This window comes from Ovis aries, chromosome 17 (genome assembly GCF_016772045.2).
Source record: "Ovis aries strain OAR_USU_Benz2616 breed Rambouillet chromosome 17, ARS-UI_Ramb_v3.0, whole genome shotgun sequence".
Classification (NCBI taxonomy): domain Eukaryota; kingdom Metazoa; phylum Chordata; class Mammalia; order Artiodactyla; family Bovidae; genus Ovis; species Ovis aries.
This window is the reverse complement of record NC_056070.1, coordinates 11733762-11761045: the sequence shown is the minus strand read 5'-3', so window position 1 is coordinate 11761045 and position 27284 is coordinate 11733762. Positions and strand designations below refer to the sequence as shown.

At 46.5% G+C, this 27284-nt stretch overlaps 1 protein-coding gene and 1 long non-coding RNA gene across 2 annotated transcripts; one reads left to right on the top strand and one right to left on the bottom strand.

The window, feature by feature from the left end:
• Positions 1–8993: 8993 nt before the first annotated feature.
• On the top strand, positions 8994–10869 carry POU4F2 (POU class 4 homeobox 2). Its single transcript, XM_060401372.1, has 2 exons — positions 8994–9357; positions 9726–10869. Exons 1-2 carry the CDS (start codon positions 9092–9094, stop codon positions 10762–10764), a joined length of 1305 nt encoding a protein of 434 aa, XP_060257355.1. The 5' UTR covers positions 8994–9091; the 3' UTR covers positions 10765–10869.
• Positions 10870–21578: 10709 nt separating this feature from the next.
• Positions 21579–25708, bottom strand: LOC121816914 (uncharacterized). Its single transcript, XR_006056627.1, has 2 exons — positions 25597–25708; positions 21579–22329 (listed from the first exon to the last, which is right to left on the bottom strand). It is a non-coding gene; the product is annotated as an uncharacterized LOC121816914 (long non-coding RNA).
• Between the last annotated feature and the right edge of the window lie 1576 nt (positions 25709–27284).

The following is a 27284-nucleotide window of genomic DNA, read 5'->3' as shown; positions in this document are numbered from 1 at the left end:
TTGTGTCCAACTCTTTGGGACCCCATGGACTGCAGCCCACCAGGCTTCTCCATCCATGGGATTCTCCAGGCAAGAACACTGGAGTGGGGTGCCATTTCCTTCTCCAGGGGATCTTCCCGACCCAGAGATCGAACCCGGGTCTCCTGCATTGGAGGCAGACGCTTTAACCTCTGAGCCACCAGGGAAGATACTAAAGGAGAGAACGGTAGACGGAGACAATGACACATATTTAGGTACAAATATTAAAATTCTCAGATCGATTCACTCATTTCTATATATACAGGATTTACAGGCAAGTCATGGACAATATGTAAAATTTCAAGAAAGGAAAAAGGGTTTAAATGTGTTTGCTATCATTACTGTTACAATGTCCTTCAACTGCATTAAACAGAAACTGAGAGTGAACGCCTACACGGACTCTATCATGTTTTATGCACTCAGGTCATATTTATACAGCTAAGAAGTATTTATAATCTTTTCGGGCAGTCCATTAGCATCTCTCCTTAAGTTTTTTTGGTTTCCTACAAAAGGCATGCTGTTTTGTTTCTAATTCTTCTGGGGATGGGGAAGGAAGGAAGCTTCAAATTCTTTAGATTGGAAAGATTTGACATGGGCTGTAGGTCTCCACTTCCTGGGAGCTTCTCAGCAGATGCCTCAGCCATGACTTCACTGAATTCCAGTTGTATGTCTGCAAATCTCTCCTTTTGTATGAATTTCCTTTATCTCTGCAAAGAGGCAGTGAAGTTTGCTTTCTGCAAGGCTCCTTTGATTTCCTCCCAGTGTCTCCAAACATCAACGAAGCACTCTAGGGCAGTCCCATGTGACTCTCAAACAAAATAAAGAAGAATATGCAGTGTAAATCAGAACGGAGTCACTGTATCTTCCCTCCCAACATCTTTTTAGAGGTCTATCGCATGATTAAAAGTGTACTGCTTGATTATACGTGGAAAACTGCTCTAAAGCCTTGGAACATTGGAAAATTCATACTGGAAAGAAAATAAATATAATTTAGGTAACAGAAAAATTAATACACACATTTAAAAAAATACTGGAACGCAACTCCTCTGGTGAGGAGTACAATGAATGTATAAGGTACAAAGAAAAAGGATGACAATGAATCCTTAAAGAATGACATCTTTTGAAAAAAGTGGTCACAAGCAAGGAACAGAAACAAATGCTGTCTGTAGAGGGTCATTGGTTTGTGAAATCCTTGTGGGATGGAATTGTCCAACCAAAATCTATTACAGAAGCATGGATCTCTTAGGCACCTATAAATATTTGTCAGTGAGGATGGTTAATAGACAAACCATCTGGTGCCCCTGATCTTCACAATTCGATAAGGTCTCTATTGTTATTGCTCAAGAGATTTCTGCTGCATAAACCGACACTCAGTGTATATGCTGATGGAAAAGGAAGGTCCAAGCCAACTCTGAGAGCATTAAAGTGTGTGTGTGTGTGTGTGTGTGTGTGTGTGTGTGTGTGTGTGTGTGTGTGAGGGGAACAAGGAAACTCGTCTCCTTTGACAAATTCACAGTCCTTGGTTAACTTCTCATTAGCAGTCTGCTCACATCTCATTCCCATTAAGAGTATTCCGTTTTCTTTGTCTAAAGTGTTGAGTGGTTATGAATAGTAAGGATAGACTATCTGTAATTATTTTTTAATTATTAATGGTTTTGTTAGATCCTTTCACTTTTACATTACATTTCTGTTAATGTAAGTTAAATCAAAATGTACTTCAGTTTCCAAGCTGTTCCCCAATGTATTTTTCATTCTTTCATAACACTACTTCAGATTTCTATAAGATGTCTGTGAGAAAGCTTGTCTTTCTGGAAACACCCTCCTCATGCTAATAGATTCAGGGACTGCTGTGTTCTGCAAATCCACTAGCCATAGCTTTAGCAATCATGAAATTTCTAAATTCCCAATAGGACTCAACATCAGAATCACAATATGTACAAAATTCACTTGATATTAGCTAGCATCTTTAAACTGAACACAGGAACATCAACTCCATTCATAACCCCCTCCCATGAAGATCTTTTGGCACTTTATGACTACGAAGATTCTCAATTAACTAGAAACCAAAGGAGAAAATGGGTGAGTCTGAAAGGAACAGATATCAGAGGCAGAAACTAATGTACTGGGTTTGTGGTCTAGCTATATACCTTGAAGAGTAGTGTGGTAGGAACAAATATTCAAGTAGTGTGCCTTAGGAAGATAATGAGAGACAGAGAGAGAGAGGGAGGGAGGAAGAGGGGGAATTTCCCTGGAGAGATGGAAAAAAAGTCTACCTTTTAATCAATTTTTCCATCACCAGCAGATTGGCACTTTCTGATGGGGCACTGTTCCTTCAGAGAAATGTTCCTGCCTTGTATTTACTAAGGGTCCTGATTTCAGATCTAGTGTTAGGCAACTCACACAAATTAGACTATAGCTCCAGTGAGCAAAAAGAAGAGAAAATGGGTGAGATTTTTTTTTTTTTCCAATCTTTTAACTACACAGAACACTCAGCCCCAGGGATTCTTGTACCATGACAGTTGATGACCTCGGAATTAAAAAAAAAAAAGTTACTAGATCAGCTCTGGGGATAAAGAAGAAGGGGATCTAGCGCAAGGCAAAATTCCTGGCTGAGGTCGGGTGGAGTCACCCCCAAGGAATCGGCGAAGGAAACCTGATCTTAGCCAGAAGTATAAAGTTAACACACACTGCACCGAACACGAACGCTACGAAAAATGACTGGATAAATTATGCAGAGGGATTTCTGGATTTCTTTCAAGTAATTAAGTTTCGATTTCTTGCATTTATTTTAGTTCCAGGAAGCGCAAGGCGCCATGGACTGCAAAAAGTCTTCATTGATTGTTCCAATGCCTTAAGTTTGATTTCGTGACTGGACTTAACTTTGGGAAGAGGTAAACACACCGACCAGGGAAATTCACTACGACGAAAAATAACAGTTTCATTGGGGAAAGTAAACATAAGGGCGCTTGCTTGGGCACAGAACGCGGAGATCTGCCCGCCTCTCCTCTGCACAGAGAGTGGGGAGGGGAGAAACAGGTGTGGATCTGAGTGAGTGTGCGTGAGTGTCAGCACTTGTGTGTTTGCATGCGTGGGTGTAAGAGTGTCTGTGTGTGTGTCCGTGCCTGAGTGTGATTCGCTCCCTGGAGCTCTGGGGAGTAAGGAGTTGGAAACGGAGGACTCACTCTTTCCCTCGGAGGCTGTTAATTTCTTGGCGCCTGTTGTGTTTGCTCCGAAGCTTGGTCGACGCCAGTGCTCACCCCACTTCGACCTCAGTCAACCTGCCCGCCGGAATCGTGAAGGCGTCTAGGAGCTTTGCTAGCATCCAGCGGGCCTGGGGCTGGCGAGTCCCGCGTTCCCTCTTCTCAGTTAGCCTGCTTTATTTGAAATGCAGCTCCGCGCCTTTCCCTCCACCGGGGAAAGGGGAAGCGTTTGCCTTCCTTTTCTACCTTGCCTTTTCTCATCCTCTGGTCCCCTGCTCGGCCGCTGTCCTCAGTCCAGAATTATCTAGAGTCCCACTTGGGTTGTCCGGCCACTACAGGGCCCTGGCCCTGGAGCCAGTCTCTCCCTACCCGCAAAGTACGCGCTACCGAGCGCCAATGCCCCCCCTCCATTCGCCCTGCCAGGCGTTGTTGGAAAAGCAGGAGTTGGCGAGCCCGAATTTCGATCCTGGAGAGCCTGGGAACTGCCGGATGTAGAGGTTTCCGGAGACACTTGCTGAGTGTTTGCAGCCGGAGGCGTGGAGAGTGAGAGTTAGCCAGGAAGACACCGAGGCCAGAGTGCGCCCTCGCGCACGGGCCCTGCCTGGGAGCTTTAGGGGAAAGAAGTACTCCTTGCGACCTCTAAGCGAAGGGGGCTTGGGACTCAGAGGGGAGCCAGCGGAGAGAGAAAGTTAGAGACAAACACAAGAACAGTGTTTATTGGTGGCCTTATTGGGAAGAGGAAAGGTGTTTGAGCAAAACACATCCCTACTCCTCGAAATAGCCCCAGGGCGTAAGAATTCCAGGCGAGCCCTCCTCCCCACCCCTTCCGCGCTGTAGCTGGGCTCTCTGGGCTCTCCCAGAGGGCTCAATTTCAGGGCTAATTTCCTCCTCTTTTCTTCCTCGGAACAGCGGAAGCCATGGAGGAGTTTGTGCCCTAAGCTACAGAGTGCAGAGAGAGCTCAGGGGGTCGGAGTCTACTCAGATCCAGAGCAGATTGACCTTGAGAAGATGGGACGCGGAAGAATCCATCCTCTCTCCCTTCCCTCCCTGAATCCCTAACAACCCGAGGTCGGGATGGAGCATGAAAGGAGTCAGATCTCTCTTAAAAAAAAAAAAATCTCCCTTGTAATCCAACTCAATTCTGTTTGAAATACAGAGAAATCACACTGCCCTTAATGGATTAAAATTTAATAAAACACATTAGGTCCAGTAAAATATGAATGCATTGCTTAAAATTTTAATAGTAAATTAGGTCCCAGATACAGGAGAGGAGACAGTGATTTCTCCTCTCGGGATGGCTGCGGGCTGATTTCGGGGTGGGAGGGGGTGCCTACCGCAGGGACCCCGCTGCCAGGGAGCTTGAGTGGAACCTCAAGCGATTCTTTGCCCGCGGGAGCGAAGTTGGTCACGTCTATCGCATCTGGCAGCGATGGGACAGAAGCTATTGTCAAACAAAGAGGCGAAAAGAAAGGCGCCCCTCTGGTAGGCACACACATGTGGCACACATGTAGTTGATTCATTTTCTATTTCACTTTCAAAAAAAAGAAAGAAAGAAAGAAAGAAAGAAAATCCCTTCTCTGCTTTCAGTTTATTAGGTAGGTCTGAAGGTGTGCATAGGCACCAGGGCAGCTAAATGCTTGGACATAGAAGTGGATGTGGAGGTCATATGAAGCAGATTCCCAAGGTTGGGCCATTTGCTGCCGTCCCTTGGGTTTATTCTCGACTTTCCTGCTGTTTAGATGGTTTCCGCTACTTGGGGGACTGGAGTCTCACTTCCTCGGAAAGCAACCTCCACACTTGCCGGTGCACTTTGCAACACTGCCTGTGGGCAAAACCAAATGGGTTTTATTGATAACACCGCAAAGAGCTTGGTACTCTGGACACTTCTGGTAGGAGAGATTTCAAGACTGCAAGTCGTGGTGACGAAGGAAGAATTGCATTTTCCCTCTAATACAACATGATCACTGCTGTTCATTTTCTTATTGAGTGAGAAAAGGAGAAATCTCTCACCTGGTTTTGGGGGGAAAAAAAGTGTGTTTTCTAAGAGGCTGTGAATGCAGGTAAATAAACTCTTGAATTGCTTTACAACTACATAGTAATTTGTTTCACTTTGATAATTAAAATAAAGGGCTCCCCCCTTTTTTGATCTGGAATTAAAGATGCTATTGAGAGATATCAGAAAGATTTTTAAAAGCTGTATTAAATTAATTCAGTGATATATAGATTTTAGACATGAGGAAAATACTCTCTTGGGAGTTGTCCTGCTTAAGATAGTTTTAATCACTAAACTTCATATCAAACAAAGTTTGTCCAGTCATTTCAACAGTGCCCTCTTTATTTCATGAATTTATTGTACTATCTTATTTACCATATGAAATGGTGACAAGTGTTTAGCATTTTGGAGATCAGTTGTCAGTTGCTATTAAAATCAAGATTAATTCATATTAACGATATGCATTTCTCAATACTCCCAGGTGACAACATACATTAAAACAACTATGGCAAGTAATTAAGCTCAATGAAGGGGGAGGGGACAGGGAGAGGTTCAAAACACCCCCAAATATTTGATTTTGCAATCCAAGTTCAGCTGACTGATGCCACAATAATGCTTGGGAAACTCCTCGGGGTTGCTTTTCACTTTACATCTAATTAGGCACCTAATGAAAGAGAAGAATTTTTCCCCTTGTGGTTTTTTTTCTCCTTGATATTCTTATGCCTTTATTTAAATACATAAACACATTGTTTATGAGGTGCAATACCCAAAAGTTTCTCCTGTGATTCCCTTAGTATTATAATCCGGAAGAACTAGGTACCTGCATGCCTTTGCCTTCCAGTTATTCTCCTCCTCCACTCTTACTTTTAGTCCTTTGGTTCTTAAACAGTACTGCTAGAGTATACACCAAAAATATTTTAATGGATTTCTTTTAGGTTTTAGAGTTGCTCAACAGTTTATACTAATTAGATCATCCAAAGCCTTTTGAAGATTAAGCAAATTGGACAACCCTTGTTAATTAGAACATAATTTGAAGTTTGAAATTATATCATTGATGAAGTAGTCTAATTAATATGATGATATGTTAATAGACCAGTGAGACCCAGTAACACTGGAGTTTGGCTTGAACCTCTCCAATGTTTGCACAAAAATCCTCCCTCCTATACCGACATTAATAAAAGATTTCTATAGACTTCAGTCTTTCCAAGATGACATACAATTTATAGTATACACAATGCATTAGTCCATAGTACTGCTCAATTTTTTCACTATTATGAAAACTAATAAATTCGTCAAGCTGAATTAAGCATACAAATCAGATGAGGCATAGCAGATTACACAGTGAAGCGCAGTGTCTCCCGAGCCTAAATGAAATTTCAATCTAATAATTCCTTCCTGGCCCAGTCATAATTTGTTTAGAGATGTTGTTCTACTTCTTTCAAAGCACTATTCGCACTATAATTAAATGATACTCAAGCCTTTAACTTTGATTTATTTCATTTCTCGAAGCTTGAGACAGTGAGAGCTGTACAATGTCACTTTTTTTTTTTTTTAATTTCCTTGAAATTGCCCTGGTTGTTGTTGAGGTAGAAATTAAACACCTAAGCATTTACTTGAACCGACCGGCGCAAGCCACATTCATTCATGTCAACACCTCTCTGCAGTCCCGTGTCCAGCCTTCCCTGGGCTGCTTCTCGGGAACACTGCTAGTAGGAATTCCCTTCGGCTACTATTTATTCTTTTCCTCCATGTAACGGAGGAGGAAGGCAAGCCTCGGAGTTGCAAAGGGGTTAAGCACCATGGACAGAGCCCGCCGCGCGCCGTTTGCTTCAGCTTTCCTAGTTTTGGCGACTCCCGAGGACTGAGCTCCCGACTTGAACCTGGTATTGCCCCGCAGAAGTCATGGGTGAACGAGAGACCCCCTACGTGCCACTGCCACAGGGCTTCCAGGCGCCAACCACTCGAGGGCCCCCCTTCGCCACGCTCCTTGCCACTCTGTTTTGTCCCAGCGCGCGCCAGAGCCTCTCAGGCCTACCGCCTGCTCTCGCACCTGCTCGCCTTCCCCAGGCACCGCGTGCCTGCACCTGCTCCCAGCCACCCCCGTCCGGTTCGGGCCACCCGCGGGCTCTAGCGTGTGGGTCTCAGGGTCTTCTCACCCTCGCCGGTCCCCCGCTCCCTCCGCACTCTGGTGGGGGGTTGTGTGACAGCACTCCCCAACACCGAGAGAAGTGGAAGGAAGGAGGGGTGTGGGTGCGCGCGTGTCTTGTTGTAGGAGAGTGCCTGCTTCTTTTACAACTGGAACTAAGAGTGTGTGTCCACTTCTAATAAAAGTGGTCCGCTCTGGGACAAAAGTGCGAGCAAAGTGTTGGCTAAAAATAGGCTCTCTCTGCACCGAGCGGCTGTGGAAATGAAGATAAGTGGGGCTCGTGCCAGCCCCTGAGGGCGTGCGTGCGTGCGTGTGTGTGTGTGTGTGTGTGTGTGTGTGTGTGTATTCGGGTGGGGAGGACTTTTTGCAGCACATGCGCTCTGCGATCTCTGGCCCTGCCTGTCGTCAGTTGCCCCTTCCTTCTTTGATTGTGGCTAATGAAGAATAATAAATCCAGTAGCGGGGTTTGCCAGTGGATCCGCCCAAGACCTAACTCACACTGAACTGGAGACAGGGGGGAGGAGAAGGAAGATCCGGAGGAAGAGAAAAGAGGGTGGAGAGGAGTGACTATCGGTGGTAGTATTGGGGGGAGTACCCGGGGGCCTGGTGGGCACCGGGTGGGGGGGCGTCGCATGCGCATAGGCGACGGGAGCCGGCTCCTCCGCCGTCCAATCCGCTGAGAGCAGTGAAAAACCGAGTGTCAGAGAAAGCCCTGCAGCCCTGTCGACCCCAGGTCTCTTTGGCACCAGGCACCCGCCGGGCCGAGGGGGCGCAGAGCCAAGCGCCAACCACTGCGCGTACCAGCCGGAAGCGCAGAGCAGCGCGGAGCATCCAGGTCCGCGGCAGGGTCCGCGTTCTCGACACTGTGGTCGCGAAGCAAGGATCGGGGTCACCCGAGCGGCAGGGAGGGTAGGACCGAGCTGGGGGCGGAGGCCTGCAACTTAGCAGTAAGCAGGAGGCGGGAAGGCAGTCAGGTAAGAGGCTTTCGTTACAGTCTAGGGGAAAACTCAGCCGAGGCCGCGTCGACCCGCAACTTTAGTTAGCAGTTTCTTTTCCCGGCGAGGCGCATACTGGGCTCAGGAAGCCGGAGGGGCTGGAGGTCGGCTCTTAGGTAGGAACCGCCCAGCGACTGGAGCGCAGACCTGGCCAGCCCGGTAGAGTTGAGCAGGGGACTGCTGTGAGTGAGTGCTGTGGGGCGCGGGGAAGGGACGGCGGCGTCAGCGCGCGGGCGGGGGCAGGAAGGGGAGGCGGAGGGCGCGGGGAGGGGAGCGGCGGGGGTAAGGGGAGGGGGGGTGTCAGGAGAGCAGAAAGGACCAAAGCCTGGAAGAAGCCAAGAGGGAGCAGGGGCGACGCTAGAATCCGAGCAGGAGAAACCGGCGCTTCCAGGCAGGGGAGGGCGGAGGCGCGCGGGAGGGAGGGAGGGCGGAGTGTGCGGGGGCAGGCGCGGGGAGAGGGGAGTATAACTCTGCGGCCGCGAAGAGCGGGGGCAGTTTCGGGCGCCCAGGTTCTGCAGCCAGCGCCAAGCCGAGCCCAGCATCCGCTCAGACTGACCTCAGTAGCCAGCGGTGGAGCGCGTAGCCGGGCCCAGGCGCGCAGAGCTCGGGGCGGTGGCGAGTGAGCACAACTTTGCATCGCCCTTCCCCGCTTCGGCTCTCGCCCAGCACTTCTCGGGAGGGTCCCAGCAGCCGGAGCCAGTGCGTGCGCCTCGGACCGGCGCCCGAGCGGGCGGGGAAGATGATGATGATGTCCTTGAACAGCAAGCAGGCGTTCAGCATGCCGCACGGCGGCAGCCTGCACGTGGAGCCCAAGTACTCGGCCTTGCACAGCGCCTCGCCCGGGTCCTCTGCACCCGCGGCGCCCTCCGCCAGCTCTCCGAGCAGCTCGAGCAATGCTGGCGGCGGCGGCGGGAGTGGCGGGGGCGGTGGAGGCCGGAGCAGCAGCTCCAGCAGCAGCGGCAGCAGCGGCGGCAGCGGCGGGGGCTCCGAGGCGATGCGGAGAGCGTGTCTTCCAACCCCACCGGTGCGTATTTCTGCATAATCACCGCTTAAAGGCACATTTTGACAGCCCCCTTTATCTGCTTGATGTTTTTTTCATGTCTGCACAGCAAATCACCCCACACCTCCAACCAATTTTCCCCCCTCTCTCTCGCTTATGTATTCAGCGGGTCTTTCCTTTCATATTAATTTTTATGACCTGGAATGTTGCCTGTGCGCGTGTTGTTGTGTTGTGTTTGCAGGCTCACTTTCCTCCTCCTCGTGCATTCTTGGTTTCTCTCCGTGGCTGCCCTCTTCTCCTCCTCACCCGCTAGTTTCAGGATTATTATTATCATTATTACTATTATTATTTTAACGTTCTGGGAATGTTGTAGGCGCGGCGGCGGTGCGGAGCGCTGGGCCGGAGCTTCCGGAGAGAGTGCGCACAATTCCCTGCTGAGAGTAATGTGTGCCTTTTACTTGCAATTGCAGAGCAATATATTCGGCGGGCTGGATGAGAGTCTGCTGGCCCGCGCCGAGGCTCTGGCGGCGGTGGACATCGTCTCCCAGAGCAAGAGCCACCACCATCATCCGCCCCACCACAGCCCCTTCAAGCCGGACGCCACCTACCACACCATGAATACCATCCCGTGCACGTCGGCTGCCTCCTCTTCGTCGGTGCCCATCTCGCACCCGTCCGCGTTGGCGGGCACGCACCACCACCACCATCATCACCACCATCACCACCATCAGCCGCACCAGGCGCTGGAGGGCGAGCTGCTGGAGCACCTGAGTCCCGGCCTGGCGCTGGGTGCCATGGCGGGCCCCGACGGCGCCGTGGTGTCCACTCCAGCTCACGCGCCGCACATGGCTACCATGAACCCCATGCACCAAGCTGCTCTCAGCATGGCCCACGCGCACGGGCTGCCCTCACACATGGGCTGCATGAGCGACGTGGACGCCGACCCCCGGGACCTGGAGGCATTCGCCGAGCGCTTCAAGCAGCGACGCATCAAGCTGGGGGTGACCCAGGCCGATGTGGGCTCCGCGCTGGCCAACCTCAAGATCCCCGGCGTGGGCTCGCTCAGCCAGAGCACCATCTGCAGGTTCGAGTCTCTCACGCTCTCGCACAACAACATGATCGCGCTCAAGCCCATCCTGCAAGCGTGGCTAGAGGAGGCGGAGAAGTCTCACCGGGAGAAGCTCACCAAGCCGGAGCTCTTCAACGGCGCGGAGAAGAAGCGCAAGCGCACGTCCATCGCGGCGCCAGAGAAGCGTTCGCTGGAAGCCTACTTCGCCATCCAGCCGCGGCCCTCCTCCGAAAAGATCGCCGCGATCGCCGAGAAGCTGGACCTTAAGAAAAACGTGGTGCGCGTCTGGTTCTGCAACCAGAGGCAGAAACAGAAAAGAATGAAATATTCCGCGGGCATTTAGGAGACCCACTTTAGGCCTCTCCAGGGACAGGCCCCCTCCTCATCTCTCCCCCCACCCCCACCCCTCTTGCCTCTTTTCTTTCCATTTTTCGCAACCAGAAAACAATTCCAGTAAATGTGAATCCAGAGAAAGCGAGGATTGGAGCACGAGCGAACGCGTGAGCTACTGAGCCCAAGCCCGGTGAGAATGTGAAACGATTTCTCAAAGGAAAGAAAAACAAAAGAAGGGATTTGTCAAGTTGTAGCAAAGTTGTCCCTTTCGACCCCACCCACTCGGAAAAGGCACCTCGGCCTCTTCAGAGGAAGTCTGGAAGTCTGGAGCTGGCTGTTTGCAGGAAAGCAGACGAGAGAGCCTTTTAAAAGGCCCCCAGAATGATCAAGTAAGATTTGTTTTTATTCCTAAAGACGTCACCCTTGTTCAAGTTTAAAAGTACACTTTGCAGCTATTTTTCAGAAGTAGAAATTGATTCAGGACTGAAACTTTAAACTAGAGTTGATGCTTAATGTGATAGAGACATCTCTAAAGTATTTTGAATTAAAAAAAAAAGATGGCAGATTTTCTGCATTTACACTGTATATTATATATATATTTTTATTGTGGTTCTTACCCCCTTCTTCCTTCTCTGAAGTGTTAATGCCTAAGAAAGGAGTTGCGCCTTCTGTGTTCACTGATCTTGAAAGCTATTATTAGATTATTGCTGAACAACCCTCTGTAAATTATTAATTTATCTCTCTAGCAACTTAATTTGTGCACATTCTAATTAATTAAACTTTAGTCTTAACAAACGGGGGGATGTATAGCTAGTGACGTTAAAATTTTTTTATGTTTAATGAGTTTACTGAATTTATACAGTTTTCCTCTTATACTGTGTTCCTTTTGGCCTATTTGTATATTCTCACTTTGAATGAAGATTGTTTTTTTCTTTGTTTTCACTGGTAGTGTTCTGATTTGTGAGTCAATACTCAGTAATGGATGTCTTAACCGTATAGACCTGATTCACGGTCCAAAGTATTGTTTACTTTGTTACATATTTAATGGGGATTCCCACACTGTCCCTGCTACACACGCACTCTCTCACTCACTCACACACACACACACACACACACCCCTCTAATGGGAGAGAAGTCAAGCAGTTGGAAGCATGAGTGTGATGCATCATTTTCTAGCTTTAGCTGCATTTGGCACTTGGTGTTTGCCCTTCCAGATTTTAAGATTTCACCAAGGTGTTTCAGTCTTCTAGTTTTCAGTTGCTTTGTGGACTACATTTTAACATTTACAAGAATCCTTCCTCCTTCTGTTTTTCCTTTTGGAGGTTTGTTTGTAGAAAAACTAATTTGAACTATAAGAAAGACAGTGCACTGCTTGTAAATTCACATTGTTTGGTAGAATTCTTTTGGAACAACAACAACAAAAAAATAGGTACATGATGACTGGTACCTTATCTATTGTAAATATTTCATTCAAAATGATGCACATATAGATATATTCTTACAAATTTTGCTGTATTGCTGTTCCATTTAAGGCTCTCTGAAGTCTTGAATTCTGTATATGACCTGGTTTCCTGTTTTTGTTAATAGATGGTTTATTTACTATGGTAATGTACTAAGTTATTTTTGGTGTTGTTTGATTGTCTTTCATTGAAGAGATGACTTTAATGTTTTATTGGCAAAGTATGCTGCTTTTTTCATTAAAATATGCTATTAAAATTAAATGGCTTTTAAAATGTGATGTTGTTTTAAATCATTTACATGGGAACTATTTTGATGAGGGATTTTTTTTTAAAGCAGAAACACATTTTGATGGTTTATTATGCATTGATTGTTGCCAAGTTTGACTTGGATTTAGTGGAGGGAGTTTCTCTAGGAAAGTAGAAAACACCAGGGTTTATGATAGCCAAGCTCATCTCACAGGGTGCTTTGCTTTTCTGGGCAGATAAGGTCATAACATTTGGCTCCAAATACTTCACTTGGAGTTCTTTTTCCAGATGGGCAAAATTCTGCGAAGAGAATCTTCATGAGCAGAGATATTGCATAGGTAAAAGGTAGAAGGGAGCTCAGTTCAGCTTTTAGCAGCACTGGGAGGCTGGGTGTGGCGAATGTTAAGGCCTGTTTGGGGGAGTGGGACACCCTGGCTGAGGCCTAGGGGATAACCCACTATACTTCTCAGTCCAGTCACCACTCCTAAAGAGCAGTGCTCCACAGTCAGAGCAGGAAGCACCTAGGTTACTGGGTTATGAAGTAAAGCGTCTCTCTCTCTCTCTCTTTTTCCATGGCCTTTAAGGAAAGTCACATTCTGCAAGAGGCAGAGTGGGGCTGAGGAAGAAATCTTAGGTGGTTAGGGAAGCAAAACTTTGCCCCCTTTCTATGACTCATCCAGACATCAAAGTTGGTGAAAGCTGTCTACTAGAGGTCTGGCACAAAGAAATTCTGCCCATTTGATACATCAACTTTTCTTTTTCTGATCCTAGTTTCAAGAAACCTCCTCACCAATTTTAATAATTTTCAGACTTCTTACAACAGTTGGGCAACATATTAAGTTTTTAAAGTCTTTTTTCCCAGGAAAGTTCTGGTTTAGATATTTATATTATTTCTATTATTAAAATATCATGTGAGTTATAGGTCCAACAAGAGGGAGAAAACAGGCCATCCTCCATGGGTAATTCTGCTAACCTGAGATGTTATCCCTCGAATATGGAACTGTCTTGGAACATTTCTTATTTTGAGGATGAGGTTACAAAATATCCCATGTGCCAATGAAAACTGTTATAGTGGCTCAAGTTGGAACTAAGTATGGTTGGAAAATTGATTATGACTTTCAGAAGTAACAAAAAGAGTTATGAAAGTTGGAAGGATAATGGGTGAAAAGACTTCTTTCTCTATTGCTGAAATAAAAAAGATAACCCAAAGAACAAAATTCATATGTCCATTTAGAAATAACCAGATACACTGCAAAGATATCTAAGGAAATATAGAAAGTTGTGGGATTTAAAAGAAAAAATTGTAATCCCACATATAGTGATATTGATGGTTTGATTTTATTTCTGTGTTTTGAAGGCTGATTGCCCCATTCCTCCACTTTACCGCCTGTTATTAGATTCAGTTTTCCTGAAAGTCTTTCAGCCTACCTTCAATCTCACTGTAACGGATACTGATTTCAGCACCACGGATAGTAACCACATGACTCATTCTTGCTCCAACGTTTGACTGTACAGTTCTAGCCAGTAGGAGAGCTTTCTGCTTGCTTACTTTTTCTTGAGTGGAGAAAATGAATTAAGTGGTTTGAATATATAGCAAACCAGACTTCTGATCAAGGATAAAAATTATCTTCAATAAATAACACCTCCTTCCTCCTACGTGTAGCTGTTATCTAGTGTGTGTTAGGAGAAAGGGGAGTCAGTTAGGCGAAAGACAGATAGGTGTGCTTGTATTTTCTCTCAACAAATATAACATGTTTAAATGAAGAGAAAAATCTGGTAAAATAGTAGAAACTGAGAAATATAATGGATAGAAATAGCAGAGGTGTTCTTTTTAGTGCATTTTGAAATATATGATAGCTTCCATGTTGCATGCTTGTCCTAAGGTTTTGTAAGTGAAGTGAAAAAGCAACTATCCATTTACTCCAACAGTTGAGTGAAGGCCTAGATATACTTCATTCATTAAGTGTTCTTTGTCTCCTGTGTTCCTGGACTTTTACAACTATCACATTTTAAGTTCATCTTCTTTATGTTATTATAAGAGTAAAAAAACCTTTCTTGCCTACAAAATGGAAATTTTATCTATTATTTAAGCCTGCTTAAACATGCTTATTTTATTAAAAAGTGGAAATTTTACAAGAAATGTATTCTGAAAGTTTTGTATTAGTGATAGTTACAGAGAAATACCGAAACAAAGGGATTTGAAAAGAAGAGGCTTGGTCTTAAAGACAAAATTAAAGGTAAGGCAAGAAGGAACTGTGTACAAATTGTTGAGAAATATCCATTTGATATTGGCTTTCAAAATAGTCAGATGGATAAATAGCAGATTGTGCCTGACGATCCTTGTCATATTAATCAAATCTATTGGTATTCATGACTCATTTCCTAATTTTTTCTCCTAAGGTACACAATGACTATTTTATTGGAAAAAGATATTTTATGAATTGACTTAGCCACACACCTAGCCTTCCTCAATCTGATGTTTCAGAACTATGTAGTTTATTTTCTTTTAACTTCTTTAATGGCAAATGATTGCATTTTTTTGGTGTAATCATTTAAGTCTAAAATGGAAAGGAGTAAGTGACTCCTTAAAGTGGAAAGGAGAATAGCAAAGATCGTTAAGGCCTGGTTGATAGTTAAGTACAATCTATACCAACTGGATAATACTATTATCCAGAAAGAATGCAACTTTCTTTTGATATTTGACATTAAATAAGTTGGTCAATCCTTTATAGATTGAGTTTCATTGACATACAGCTTGGGGAAATATAATGGAACTATGAAAAGCAAATGAAGTAATTGGGCTTTATGTTCAAAGGAACCCTATCCTAACTTCTAGAAAATGTATTTTAAAAATAAAAAACAATATATAAGTCTTTTATTATCAAGGAGAGATTCTAGATCTTTATTTTTGCCAAGAGAACTGGAATTTCGGGGAGGGGGTAAAAATACTTTATTTTAAACTTTAAATGAATCAATTCATAATTTCATCTGTTGGGGCAGCTCTTTAAGAGTTGGTGGAAAAGGCATTAAAAAATTTGCTTGATCTTAAAAGACATATTATTCAGAGAATGAATCTCAAATTTTTCTAAGCAAGCTATGACAGTAAGTTTAGAAATTCATCCTTTCAATTGTTTGGCAACAACAATTTATATTGCTAGGTAAATGGTCTACATTAGAACTTAAAACTACACTTTACTTTTCATTTGATCTTAAGGAGAGGGCCTGCAACAGAAGGAAAAAAAAAAAAAAAAAGAAGAAGAAGTTGGATTGGTATCCTGGTAGGACAAAAAGGAAGACAAAGGTTCCTGGATAGTTATGATGATAGAAATGTTTCTGAAGTCTACATTTGTCAGGAGACAGATTTATGACAATGAGAAAAAAATCACTAAATTTCCCCCTGCTTTGCTCCTTTAAAGGAGCCATTCCCAGTCCTGAAAGGCTATTATGAGCGAATTAATAAATTACACAGCGAATTATTAAATCCAGATAATTACAAGGAATAAGTAAGTAATCATTAGTTATCTCAGCTAATTACTGTGGGTCACAGCCAGCCGGAATGTGAAATCCTCCTCGGGAATTGAAATTAACTTTGCACAGTGAGTCTCTCTGCTTGACATCCCCAGTCTGTAGGCACATGGCAGCTCCCTTGTGAGCCAGTCTTTCTATTTAACTTGGAGAGAATAGAAATAAAATTAAGTGGCGATGTGATAATAGGAAGCTGCTCAGAAAGCAAACTGTGGGTTTTATTCTGCCTGGAGATGAAAAGCTTTATTTATACCAGTTTCAATTTTTTTTTGAAGTACCCTTGTTGAGACAGGCTTCTTGAACACACACACACACACACACACACACACACACACACACATCCTAGTCCTCTGGTGTGACAGATAAGTAGCACAGGAAGAAGGCTCAAGAACAAACGGTTTGAGGGGTGGGGGTGTGTGTGTGTTTGGGGGCAGCAGTGAGAAAGAAATAAAATGAAAATATTACGCCTTGCTTTCATCCCACACAGTGGAAAGGCTGTCAAAAAGTGCAGCCTGGTCTAATAATCTGTTTGTTTTGTTTGGGTAACAATATGCTTTCATCGTGCCACTGGAAGAACCAGCTTTGTGCAAATGTTGTCTCACGTTGATCTTTCACCAGATGCTTCAAGAACTGATGTCACCTCCCCCCCCCACAACCCTCAGCATATAGTATCACTTTCTGAAGCCAGTTTCCACTACCCTTTCTCCCTCCACTCCCATCAACAACCCCCCACCCCCACCCCCAGGCTTTCTCAAAGGGCAGAGAAGACAGCCAAGCTCCATGCCTGTTGGAAAGTGGGAAATGTATCCATGTGACAAAGTGTGTACATCACAGGGCTAAGAAAGACTGGACATACGAAGAAAACTGCTGTTAATATATTAAAATGAGGGGGAAAATCTAAGAGCTTTTTTTTTTTTTATCAATTGCAATTAGATGGACAGTCTTTCCGCTCATTCCCTGCTCTAGTCTGGGATGATAATAAAAATTTAATGAAGCCTGGGACGAGCAGAGAGCTCTGTCTAGGGACCAAGGAATAGAATATTTTAACTGTACATTTATACCAACTGTCTGGCTTCAAAGACGTGACTGCTTTTAATCTCGAATTAGAAAACCACAGACTTGAAATTAAATATTAGATACCCTCGGATTCCCTTCCTTTCTGAAATATTGTCACGACTCTGTTTTCCTCCACTGGCCCATAACACATATCTTAGGTCTCCAATTACATTTCCGTGAATAATAGATGGCTTTGATAGGGTGCAGTATTCTGGTGCTTTTGTGTTTTTTTTTTTTTTTAAATAGAGTTAATGCAATATTAATTGGCTGTAGATGTTATAAGAATGCACAGCCCCCTTTTCAGGAACAAATCGATGAGATAGGGATGTGAGAGGGAGCGAAGGCGAAGGCTTTCCCCAGCCTAGGTCACTTCTTTGTGGAGGGGACCTTCTTAGAGCTTTGGGTAAGTGAAGGGGCGCCTTGAGTTCTGAGACCGGGGTTTGCGGTCTCAGCAGCCAGGAGCAAGGGCTACCAGTGAGGGCGGAGGTAGGGGTGGGGAGGAGTGAGACTGAGAAGCAGGACGCGGGAACCGTGATCACTGAGAGGCCTGCCTCTGCTCAAGGCTAGGGCTTCGTGCTCGCCTGGCCCGCTCCGGCGGTGCGGAGGAACCGAGATCTTCGCACCCACCCGCTGGCTTCCCACCACTTTGTACCCGCCGGTCTCGGGTTCCCTGCCAGCCCTAACTCCCCTCTCCTCCAGTTCGGGGTGCAAGCTGCTGAGAAACTGGCTGGGAGGGGCCGAGTGTTAGAGCCACAGTGTTAGGGAGTGGGGAGCAGAGCCGCCCTCCCAGCTGGACGCGCTTGCCCTGGCCCCGCGTGGCCCCTAGAGCCTGGGGGCGGCGGGGGGCGGGTAACAGCCGCCTTACCAGGCGCGCAGCCAGGAACCTGCGAGAAAAAGCTGCCCAGGCTCCTCGCCCCCTTGCATTTTACTAATCACGTCTATTTAAATTCTAGCGCGGTCTGCCGCGCTCTCACCGGGAAAGCTCTGGAGAACTGGACCCATCAATTATTCTGAAAAAATCCCAGACTACGTGAGGCTTCCAGCCTGCGGGAGGGAGGCGGCGGGAGGAGGTGGAGAACCTAGCCCCGACTCCTCACCCCTCCTCTCCGCCCTCCCCAGCGCGGATCCCTCGGCGGACGCTTAACTTCAGGGTTCTGGGGCCCAAGGGAGCGGGCGCGCCCTCTGAGGGTTTGCGCTCAGTGGGCCGGGAGGGGAGGTGGGGGGTGTAGGCTGAGACCTGGCCTCGCCTTTCGTTCCACCCGCGTGGAAAGGTTTCGGTCCTGTGCAACCCGATCAAATGGATCACCGTTTTCCAGGCGGCTACCCGCTTCAGCGTCTACCCCCACCCCTCACTTTCTGCCGGGGCACTAATGCGGGCCCGGTCGTTGAGGGCTGCTGGGCACGGAGCAGTCTCTGCTCGGTCTTCTTTTACTCCACAGGCCTGCAAGGGTGAGGCCTTGGGGACCTTCTAGTTGAGAAGCCTTTTAGGAGCCACGATTTAAAGTCCTCTAGCACTTCCCCCTCGCTCTCCAGCCCCCAATTCAGGCTCCAGGATGCCCCGAGGCCGCGCTAGGGCCGAGCGCGCAGGGGACGCTCAAAAAGAACGTGTTCGCTCTAAAGTAGCGAGGCGGGTAAGCCGGGCTAGTAATTACTGCCCCCACCCAGCCTCACCCGCCCCCCAACCTCCGCTCTGGCCCTGCAGCCATTACTCCAGCTGTCACTCGGCGGAAAGCGAGAGCCCTCCCCCGTCCCCAGACCCCGCCGTAGCCATCAGAAACCTGCCCCCTCATACACACCGGCCCCCCTCCCACACCGCCCCCCCACCGCCCCCCCCACACCGTTCCCCACCCCCCAACACCGTCCCCCCCCACACCCTCCCCCACACCAGGGTCTGAGTAGTGGATCTTTAAAATTTAGGCATAATTTTTCATAAACCTTTCCCCCAAACCCTCCCGTTATCTAGGCCCTGGGAGCATATTCAGAGTCTCATCTGTGTCTACTGGTGAGTTTCGTTTCTTGTTTCTGGCCAGCGGGTTCTCTTGTAGTTTCCAGGTTTCCCTGAGTAATGGAAGGCCACCAGAAAATCAGAAGTCTGTGTCCAACATTTTTGAAAGAAGCCAACTGGCTTTTGGAATACTTGTAAGATGCCAGAGTAGTCCTGTTAATCAATGAGCTTTGGTTAAAAAGAATAAAACAAACAAGTAATTGACGCGTTTGTAAGCGCTTGACAGGCATAAGGTCACATCTTCTGCATGAGTGGCTGGGGCAGTAAATTTTCCGAAAGCCTGTGTGACTGGGAGGTTGGTGGACTCATTGGGAGATGGAGGGTTAATACACAGTGGGAAAGAAAGTCCCACTTTCTCAGTGGGCCTCTGGGGCTTTGCTAAATGGCAGTCTGCATCTCTGTGCATTTTGGTTAAACGGGGTGGAAGCTCCCTGATTTCTAGAGTGGGTCCTTGGTTTGGGGAATTATTGGCATAGTGGTGTAAAGTGTTGGTAGTGGAGGTGAGGGAAGACAGTAATCCCTTTGGGCGTGGTGGTGGTGGAGGGAGTCACCTTATGCTCCAAGTTCAACAGCAGGACAAATATCCAGACATGTTGTAAGGACGTAAGGGTAGACTTCGCAGGAAGGCCAGAATCTGACCCTCGCCCAGAATCGTCATCACCTTTTCTGCTCTAGTCCTAGATGAACCAAATTACTTTGCAGCGTGGGGAGCCACACTTCCGGCCGCAGTACCCCGAGCCTCCGCGGGCTTGGCCTGAAGCCACAGACCGGAAGAGAAGGAGAGATCCTCTTTCCCTGGCTTGTGGTCATCCAGCAACACACGCGTAGCTGGACATTCACAGACCAACACAGAGCTACACTCAGACCGTTCCCTGGGGCGCGCCTGCCTGGGTGAAACTTCAAACTCACCCCAAATCTCTCCTTAGTCTATCCAAGCCACGCGGTTCCCCTAGGAAGATGCTCCAGGCTCCCTGCGGGCCTCTTTTAGAGTGCCGACAGGTTCTGACCTTCTGTTTGCCGCAGGTGTGTGTCCTCGCGGCCTATCCTGCCTTGGCGGGGAGCTAAAATATGGTGTCTCGGGGGCAGCGTTTCCGGCTCCGCGGGTGAGATGGGGCGGAAACCGTCTGTGTCGCCCGGGAAGATCGCGAGGACCAGGCCGGCGGGTGCTGCGCTCAGCCGGGATGGGGGAGCCGGGATTAGATCAGGGGGCCCTGAGAAATCAGAGTTCAGTGCTTCAGGCATGGCTTTCAAAGAGGGTGGCCTGGCTCACTGGTTGTGTCATTTCGACACCAACTTTGAGGTGGTAACTAACAATCTTTACCGGGAACCAGAATGAAGGCAACCACTTTCTCCACTTCCTCCAGAACTGTTGGTCTTTGGGGTGGAGATGGGGGTGAGTGGAGAAGAGAACTCAGGCCCTCGCTGCCCAACTAGGACTTCTGACACCTTCTGAGAGGAAAGTCATTTTTGAGGATGTGGGATTCACGTCCCTAAATTAAGTCTCTGGCTTTCCAGAAATGGCCCTAAATGGGTTAGTGAAGAATCACTTGGCAAGTTGCTCTTTCCTCAACTTTTCACTTTGCAGCCCTGAGAGCTTTTAATTAGTACTGTCAGAGGGGCCCATCCTTCCAATTCCTAAATAATTTCATTGATTTCCCCTCCCCTCATGCTGCTTTCTTTTTCAGTAAGATTTAGCTCCCTCCCCCGCCCCCCACACACCCTCCAGCCCCCACTTCCCCTCTCGGGAATTCACTCAGAGTTTGGGAGGTGAACAGGGAAAAAGGGAATTTCAGGGAGATGGGTGGTTAATAGGAAATGATACCTTCCTCTCCCTGGGGAGAGGCAGACATGCAGAGTGACCACATCTGGTCTGCCTTCTCCCTAAGTTAGACAGTGTCAATGCCCCCGAAGAAAAGGGAGCTATCATAACACAGAAAAGGCACATCACAGGGAACCATATCGGCTCCATTGAGTCAGGTATCCTCCATGTGTCTCCAGGAGAAGTGGAAGTACTACGTGTAGCTGGGAATTAGTCTTGATAATATGAGCTCATTCATTGTAAATAAAAATCACAAAATCCCCTAAAGGTGACATGAATTATCCACTCTGAGCAGGAGAACAAAGTGGAAGAAGAAGCGTTTCTCCGAGCTGAAATACGCCAAACATCACTTGCCATCCTGAAAAACCCAGCAATTTTCCCTCTCACAATCCAGTGAGATAAGAATTCTGCAGTTTTGTGATTCATTTTGGTGGTCCCATAACTCCAAGTTTTATTTTTCAGTGTTAGTTTTTACCACCCAATTCTGCCATCACACAGAGCATCTGATAGCCAGTGGAAAACAGAGGGGAGCCGGATGTTGCTGGCAGACAAAATGAGAGCTGAGGTTGCTCTTTCTGCTTTGCTCCCATTGCTACAGAATCCTATACCGGTGGGGAGAAGAAATGTCCAGAGGTTTCCTGCATGTGCCTTTAGCTCCTGAGGTGCGTGTGACTGGAGAGGAGGGTCAGAGGGAAGAGTAGACAGACTTAATGGAAGATGAGAAGAATCTTATTTATTGTGCCCCCATTTAAAACTACTTCATAACTCAGTAATGAGGGTAAGAAGCATCCTTACTCTCCACCATTTACTCCTGGCTAATAGGTATCAGTTACTGCAAGATAAAATGATTTAATCAGTCTAGGAGGAATCTCTTTTAACGAGCAACCCATCACCCTTCCATTTTCCCCTCCCTTGCCCGCTTGTCATTGCTCTCATCTCTCAAATGGCTTGGATGAGGAAATCTTAGAAGCTGGTGTCACTGGTAGAAATAGTTCCCTTGTTGAGGCAGGATTTCTGTTTTAACTTGAACACTGCCTAAGAGTTGCTTATAAAAAATGACCCCTCCCCCAAGTCCACATTTATCTGGTGTGTGTAAGACAGAGAAAACTGCCCTGAGATGCAGTAATACTTGACTTCCCTGCAGCAGAAAGACTGAAGTTTTGCTTTTTTGGTATTTTTTTTTTTTTTTACTTGTAGGAATAAATCATTGACAAGCTAGAGTTCTCTGGTTTGTCAGGTTTTGCAATCTTCCTCTTACACAAACTTTTTCTCCTCTTGTCCAGGAAGGGATGTTATTCATGAAACTGCTGCCAGTTGTAACTGTAAGCAATCCCAGCCTTAAACATGACATCCACCCCAGCTGACACCAAGCAGATGTGCTGAAGAAGAAACTGGACACAGATGACACCATCTTGGGGTAACTCTTCTTCCAGGCTTTATAGGAACCACCAGAGCAGGAATAGGCTGGAAGGAAATCAATTTGTAGAATCAGTCCCCAAACCATTTTATTCATTCTGATGGCTTGAGACTTAACACTTAAAATGTGGAGGCTCAGAAGAGAAACAAACGAGCAAAGAAAAAGCAAAGCCCCAAAATATTTCCTCCACTTTAAATTGCTTAGATATTACAGTTCCTCTCATCTTTCCTGCCTGAGCCCCTTCTGCTCTCACATTCTTTTCCACTCCCCTTCTTCGAACCTCTTCATCATTCCCCCCCTCACCCCCTACTCCTCCCCTTCACTTTCCTTCTCCCGATCCCTTCCTGTTCCCAGCATGCTCTTGGAGGACTTGAGTTGCATGCAAAGCTGGGAATGAGTACTTTAGCAATTTCACAGTGAGAGGATTAAAAACAGTGATCACTAGAGCTTAGATCTCAGTAGAGTGAACTGTGTCTCTGATGATGATGCAGGATATGTGTTTAGGGAGCATATAAAATGGAGAATTGGGTCCCAGTGTAGGACAAAGTTATGACTGGGCATATGTCCTGGGCATCTTGGTGGGTGTGAGGTACAGGTCTAAGGGAGGTGAGTCTCGATGCTCTTCTTTTGTGAATCTCTTTAACCATGTGGAGGAGATGCCAAGGACGTTTTTACTCTTTTGGTTGAAGAAGAAGCGCACATGAAGTCTAGAAGCTATCATATTTACTGCCTAAACACACTGCCTTTTAGATGGAAATGCCATCAGTTGTCTCTGCCCAGTTCTGTTGCAGATCTATTAATCATATCCATGAGGATTGCCAAAATGGCAGGGCTCTCTTCGCTTTTCAGTTTATACAGAACAGAATCATTTACATAAAGTCCTTAAGGCAAATAACTGTTGGGGCTCTAATTTATATCTGATCGAAAATTAGCCGTCATTATGCGCTCCATTAGCAGCGTCTTTAATGTGCTTCTAAGCACCATTTGTCAAGCGGCTTGTTAATATCCTTCAAGTCTTTAAAGTTGAGAGCTCATTAAAGAGTGCGCTCTGTTATTGATGTAATTTAGATGAGTTTGGAAGAGCAAGTACACCATGCCTTGAATGGGCAACCTCCAGAAGCCAGGGCAGAGGGGCATGTGGTGACCAAGTTCACTATTAATAATTTCCCAGAAGCCTTTGTGCTTTCTTGACAGAAGGTCTCTGGGTCCTGCAAAGGTGGTTTTGAAGCCTCACTCCCTAACTGGGTGTAAGTTTCTCTGGGAAGGCGTATGTTTGTCTTCAACGATTCATTTTATTTCTTATCAGTTCACTGAATCTTATGAGGTTTGGGTGGTGTGAAAGAATGGGCTCCAATCTAAGATCCTTTATGAGAAAATTTGCCAGTTTTCCTTTCTTATTTCTTCGCACCTTGAGTCCTCACTTATTGCCTAGCTGTTTATCTCCTGAGGTTCTGCCCTTTATTCCACAAGGTGGAGGAAGTAAATATCTTGAGAAAAACCATAGGCCTAAAGACAGAGATACTGCCCTTGGACCTATTTTGACTGAGGTACAGTAAACCTGCTTAATTATGTACATATTATTACATTATCTATCAACCACGCCATCAGAAGAGCATAAAGGCCAATAAATTACCTCAGTTATTTATCTGAAAATCCATATATTTTGTCATGTTCTTTCTGGAGGAGATTGTGTTAGTGTAACACAATAAAGAAAACCATTAGCACAGGCAGAAAATTGCAACTGAGTGCAAGGATAATTCCACTAGCAGGAATAAATAGCAGTTAAAAAGCTGCATTTTGTCCTGGATTTTCTGATAGGTTTGATCAGCCTCCTTTGGATTCCAGTATTGAGTGTATCCATGAATCTTGCTATCAGGGGTTTAGCAAGATATTGCACCCTCTTCTAAGTCTCACATTAAAAAAAGCATTCAAACCACCATGATTTTTGAACCCCACTTCTGATCTCTAAATTCTCTTCCCCTACTGAGATCTTCTGGGAGCTCAGAGATTAATGCCAGATAATGAAAGACATTAGGCATTTTATTCTCTCCTCTAAATTGCCAAGATTCTTTCAGCCTTAGAAGCCTGTGTGCGAAGATATCTCTACTTTATTAGATTGAAGGGAAAAATAAAACCAAGAGTTTAGGAACTGGAACTGGACCTAGATGGGGTTGGTTGGAAAAGTCTTTTTAGAGAAACCCCATCTCCCCCTTTATCTCCTGCTTCAAGAATAATCTTGTTTTCATCATTTGTTAAACAGTTTATTCTTGTGCTCCACACCCTAAAAGAGTCATCACATACACACTGGGAGAAAGAGAAGGGAGAAAGATATAATAAGATCAATCTAAGGACATATTGAGGTCATATAACAGCACAAATATTCTCAAGTGCTCTGTATAATGTGCAGTGGGGATTTTGGGCAGTTTTATTGTGCGGTAGGATCCTCATCTCCGTTGTTTTTTACAGGATTCCTTCAGGCTAAAGTAATAAAGCGAGTAATTAGAATGCTAAAGACAGATGTAAATAACAGGAATGAGACAGCGGTGACAGATGAGCGGCTGGGTCAGGAAAGAGCCCAGTTGGTGGAAATGACACCGCTTCCTCGCTCCCGGTCCCCTCCCCCACTCCATTCCCCTTTTCTCTTTCGGCCTCTCGGTCCTCGCCGCCGTGGCCTTAGGCGGCCGGCCGGGGACACTCCGGTCAAATTGCATTCGGGAGGCGGAGCGCGGCTGCGGGCTTGGGAAGCCGCGCGGGGGGCGTCTCGAGCCTCGAGCCTCGGGAGCCACAGGCTCATCCACCGATCGGCCGCGAGGTGGGCGCCACTTGGGCGCCAGGGCCTTCCCGGGATCTCCCCCAGGCCGCGGGGAGGGTCTACCGGGTCGCTGCAGCCACGGGTCCCGCAGCCCGCGCCTGCCCGCAGCACCCTCGCCTGCGCCCCGCCGGGTACCTCCGGCGCTGTGGTTGCACGCTGCAGCCGCTCGGTCCTCCCATGGCTGCCTTCGGGGCCTCTGTCGCCTTTTTTTCCCCAAACCAGAGCGAAGAGGCCGCAGAGGTGCCTTCACTGCGTACTTTGGTAGAGGAATCCCAGGCCCGCCCTGGCGCCTAGGTGGCCACACGGCTGAGGCCCCATACCCGGGGAGCGGCCCAGCTACGCCCGGGTCTCCAAGGCCTTTTCCTCCGGAGACTCTGGCCCTGGAAGTGCATTATACGTTTTTTTGGGGGACTCCCTTCTGAGGCCACACCTGGCGGAAGCCAGCCCTTCCTGATGTAAATGTGCAAGTTATCCCACAAAGAACCCGAGAAAAACAACCTACCTTGCCTTTTGATTGAAAGATGTAACAGCAACAACTTGCCTTTCCCAGGCCTGACCTATCAACAGCGCGGTGCGTAGGAGAGCAAATACGGTAATGAGTCAGTGAATGCATAATTTACAGGGACAGCAGTCTTGTCTCAAGTTTGTTAAACGGAAGCTTAAAAATGTAAATACTAAGTAAGCACTATCTTTGGCGTTAGAGAAGGAAGAATGGTCAGATCTGATTCAGATCTCATTAACAGGTCGTTTAGTCATTAAGAAAGTGAAGTCGCTCAGTCGTGTCTGACTCTTTGCGACCCCATGGACTGTAGCCTACCAGGCTCCTCCATCCATGGGATTTTCCAGGCAGGAATACTGGAGTGAGTTACCATTTCCTTCTCCAACCCCATAGATAACCTTCCTGATCTGGTTGCCAGACAGACCTTCTATTTTCATGCTTTGAAGAACCTTAGTCCCGAAATTGGGGCCTACGTGGGTCTGAAGACTCATTTTAAGGAGAATGATAATCCTAAGGGTGCCCTCTGGACTGACATCATTAGGAGTAGCCAGAAATGAGCATGCCTTCTCTTTTTCATGGTTTAACTTTAGAGCATCAAATGCCTTCTTTTTAGCATCAGTACTCTTCAGATTACATGCACACATTAAACAAACAAAACCCCCCTGAGTGAGCCAAACTAGGCCAAGAGGCAGCTCCAATCTCCCCTGGTAATGTTGGGACCCTGGTGAGTTATCGGGTGTGTATGACACACAGTGACACGTATGTCAGCTGAGGAGTTCCCCTGTTACTTGCCAGAGTGCTAGCATTAGCTATGCCTATGAGCAGACCGAGATGACCAGTCTTCCATATTTTTAAGGGCAGCTTGTAAATAGTAGGGAAGAGTGAGAAATATATATGTACATGTGTTTAAAATTAATTTTTATTGGGGTATAGTTGCTTTACAATGCTGTTAGTTTCTGCTGTACAGTAAAGTGAATCATCTATGTGTATACACATATCCTGTGTTTTTTTTGGATTTCTTCCCATTTAGGCCACCACAGAGCACTGAGCAGAGTTCCCTGAGCTATACAGGAAGTTCTCATTAGTTATCTATTTTATGTATAGTGTTAATACTGTATATGTCAATCCTAATCTCCCAATTCATCTACCTCCCCGCCTTCCGCCCCTTGGTTTTTCTACATGTGTGTCTCTAGAGAAATTCGTTTTCACTAATTTTGTTTTAACTTTTAATTGTTGCTCTTTAGTCACTAAGTCATGTCTGACTCTTTTGTGACCCCAGGGACTGCAGCCCACCAGGCTCCTCTGTCCATGGAATTTCCCAGGCAAGAATACTGGAGTGGGTTACCATTTCTTTCTTCAGGGGATCTTCCCAGCCCAGGGATCGAACCTGCATCTCTGGCTTGGCAGGCGGATTCTTTGCCACTGAGCCATTTGGGAAGCCCTTTAACTTTTAATACCTAATCACTAAACATACTTTCATTATTTGTATCAATAAGTGCAATGGATAAATTTCTGAACCTGTTTCCTGCCTGATTCAGACTGATTATTATTTTAACACTTTATTTTGAAACAACTATCTCTTCCTTAAAAAAAAAAAAACAAACTGCTGGGGAATGTCTGTGGAGTATTTATGAAGCTGGTAATGATGAGTACTATTCCTCTGAGGCTCTTAGGTCAAATCTGTAGGGCAA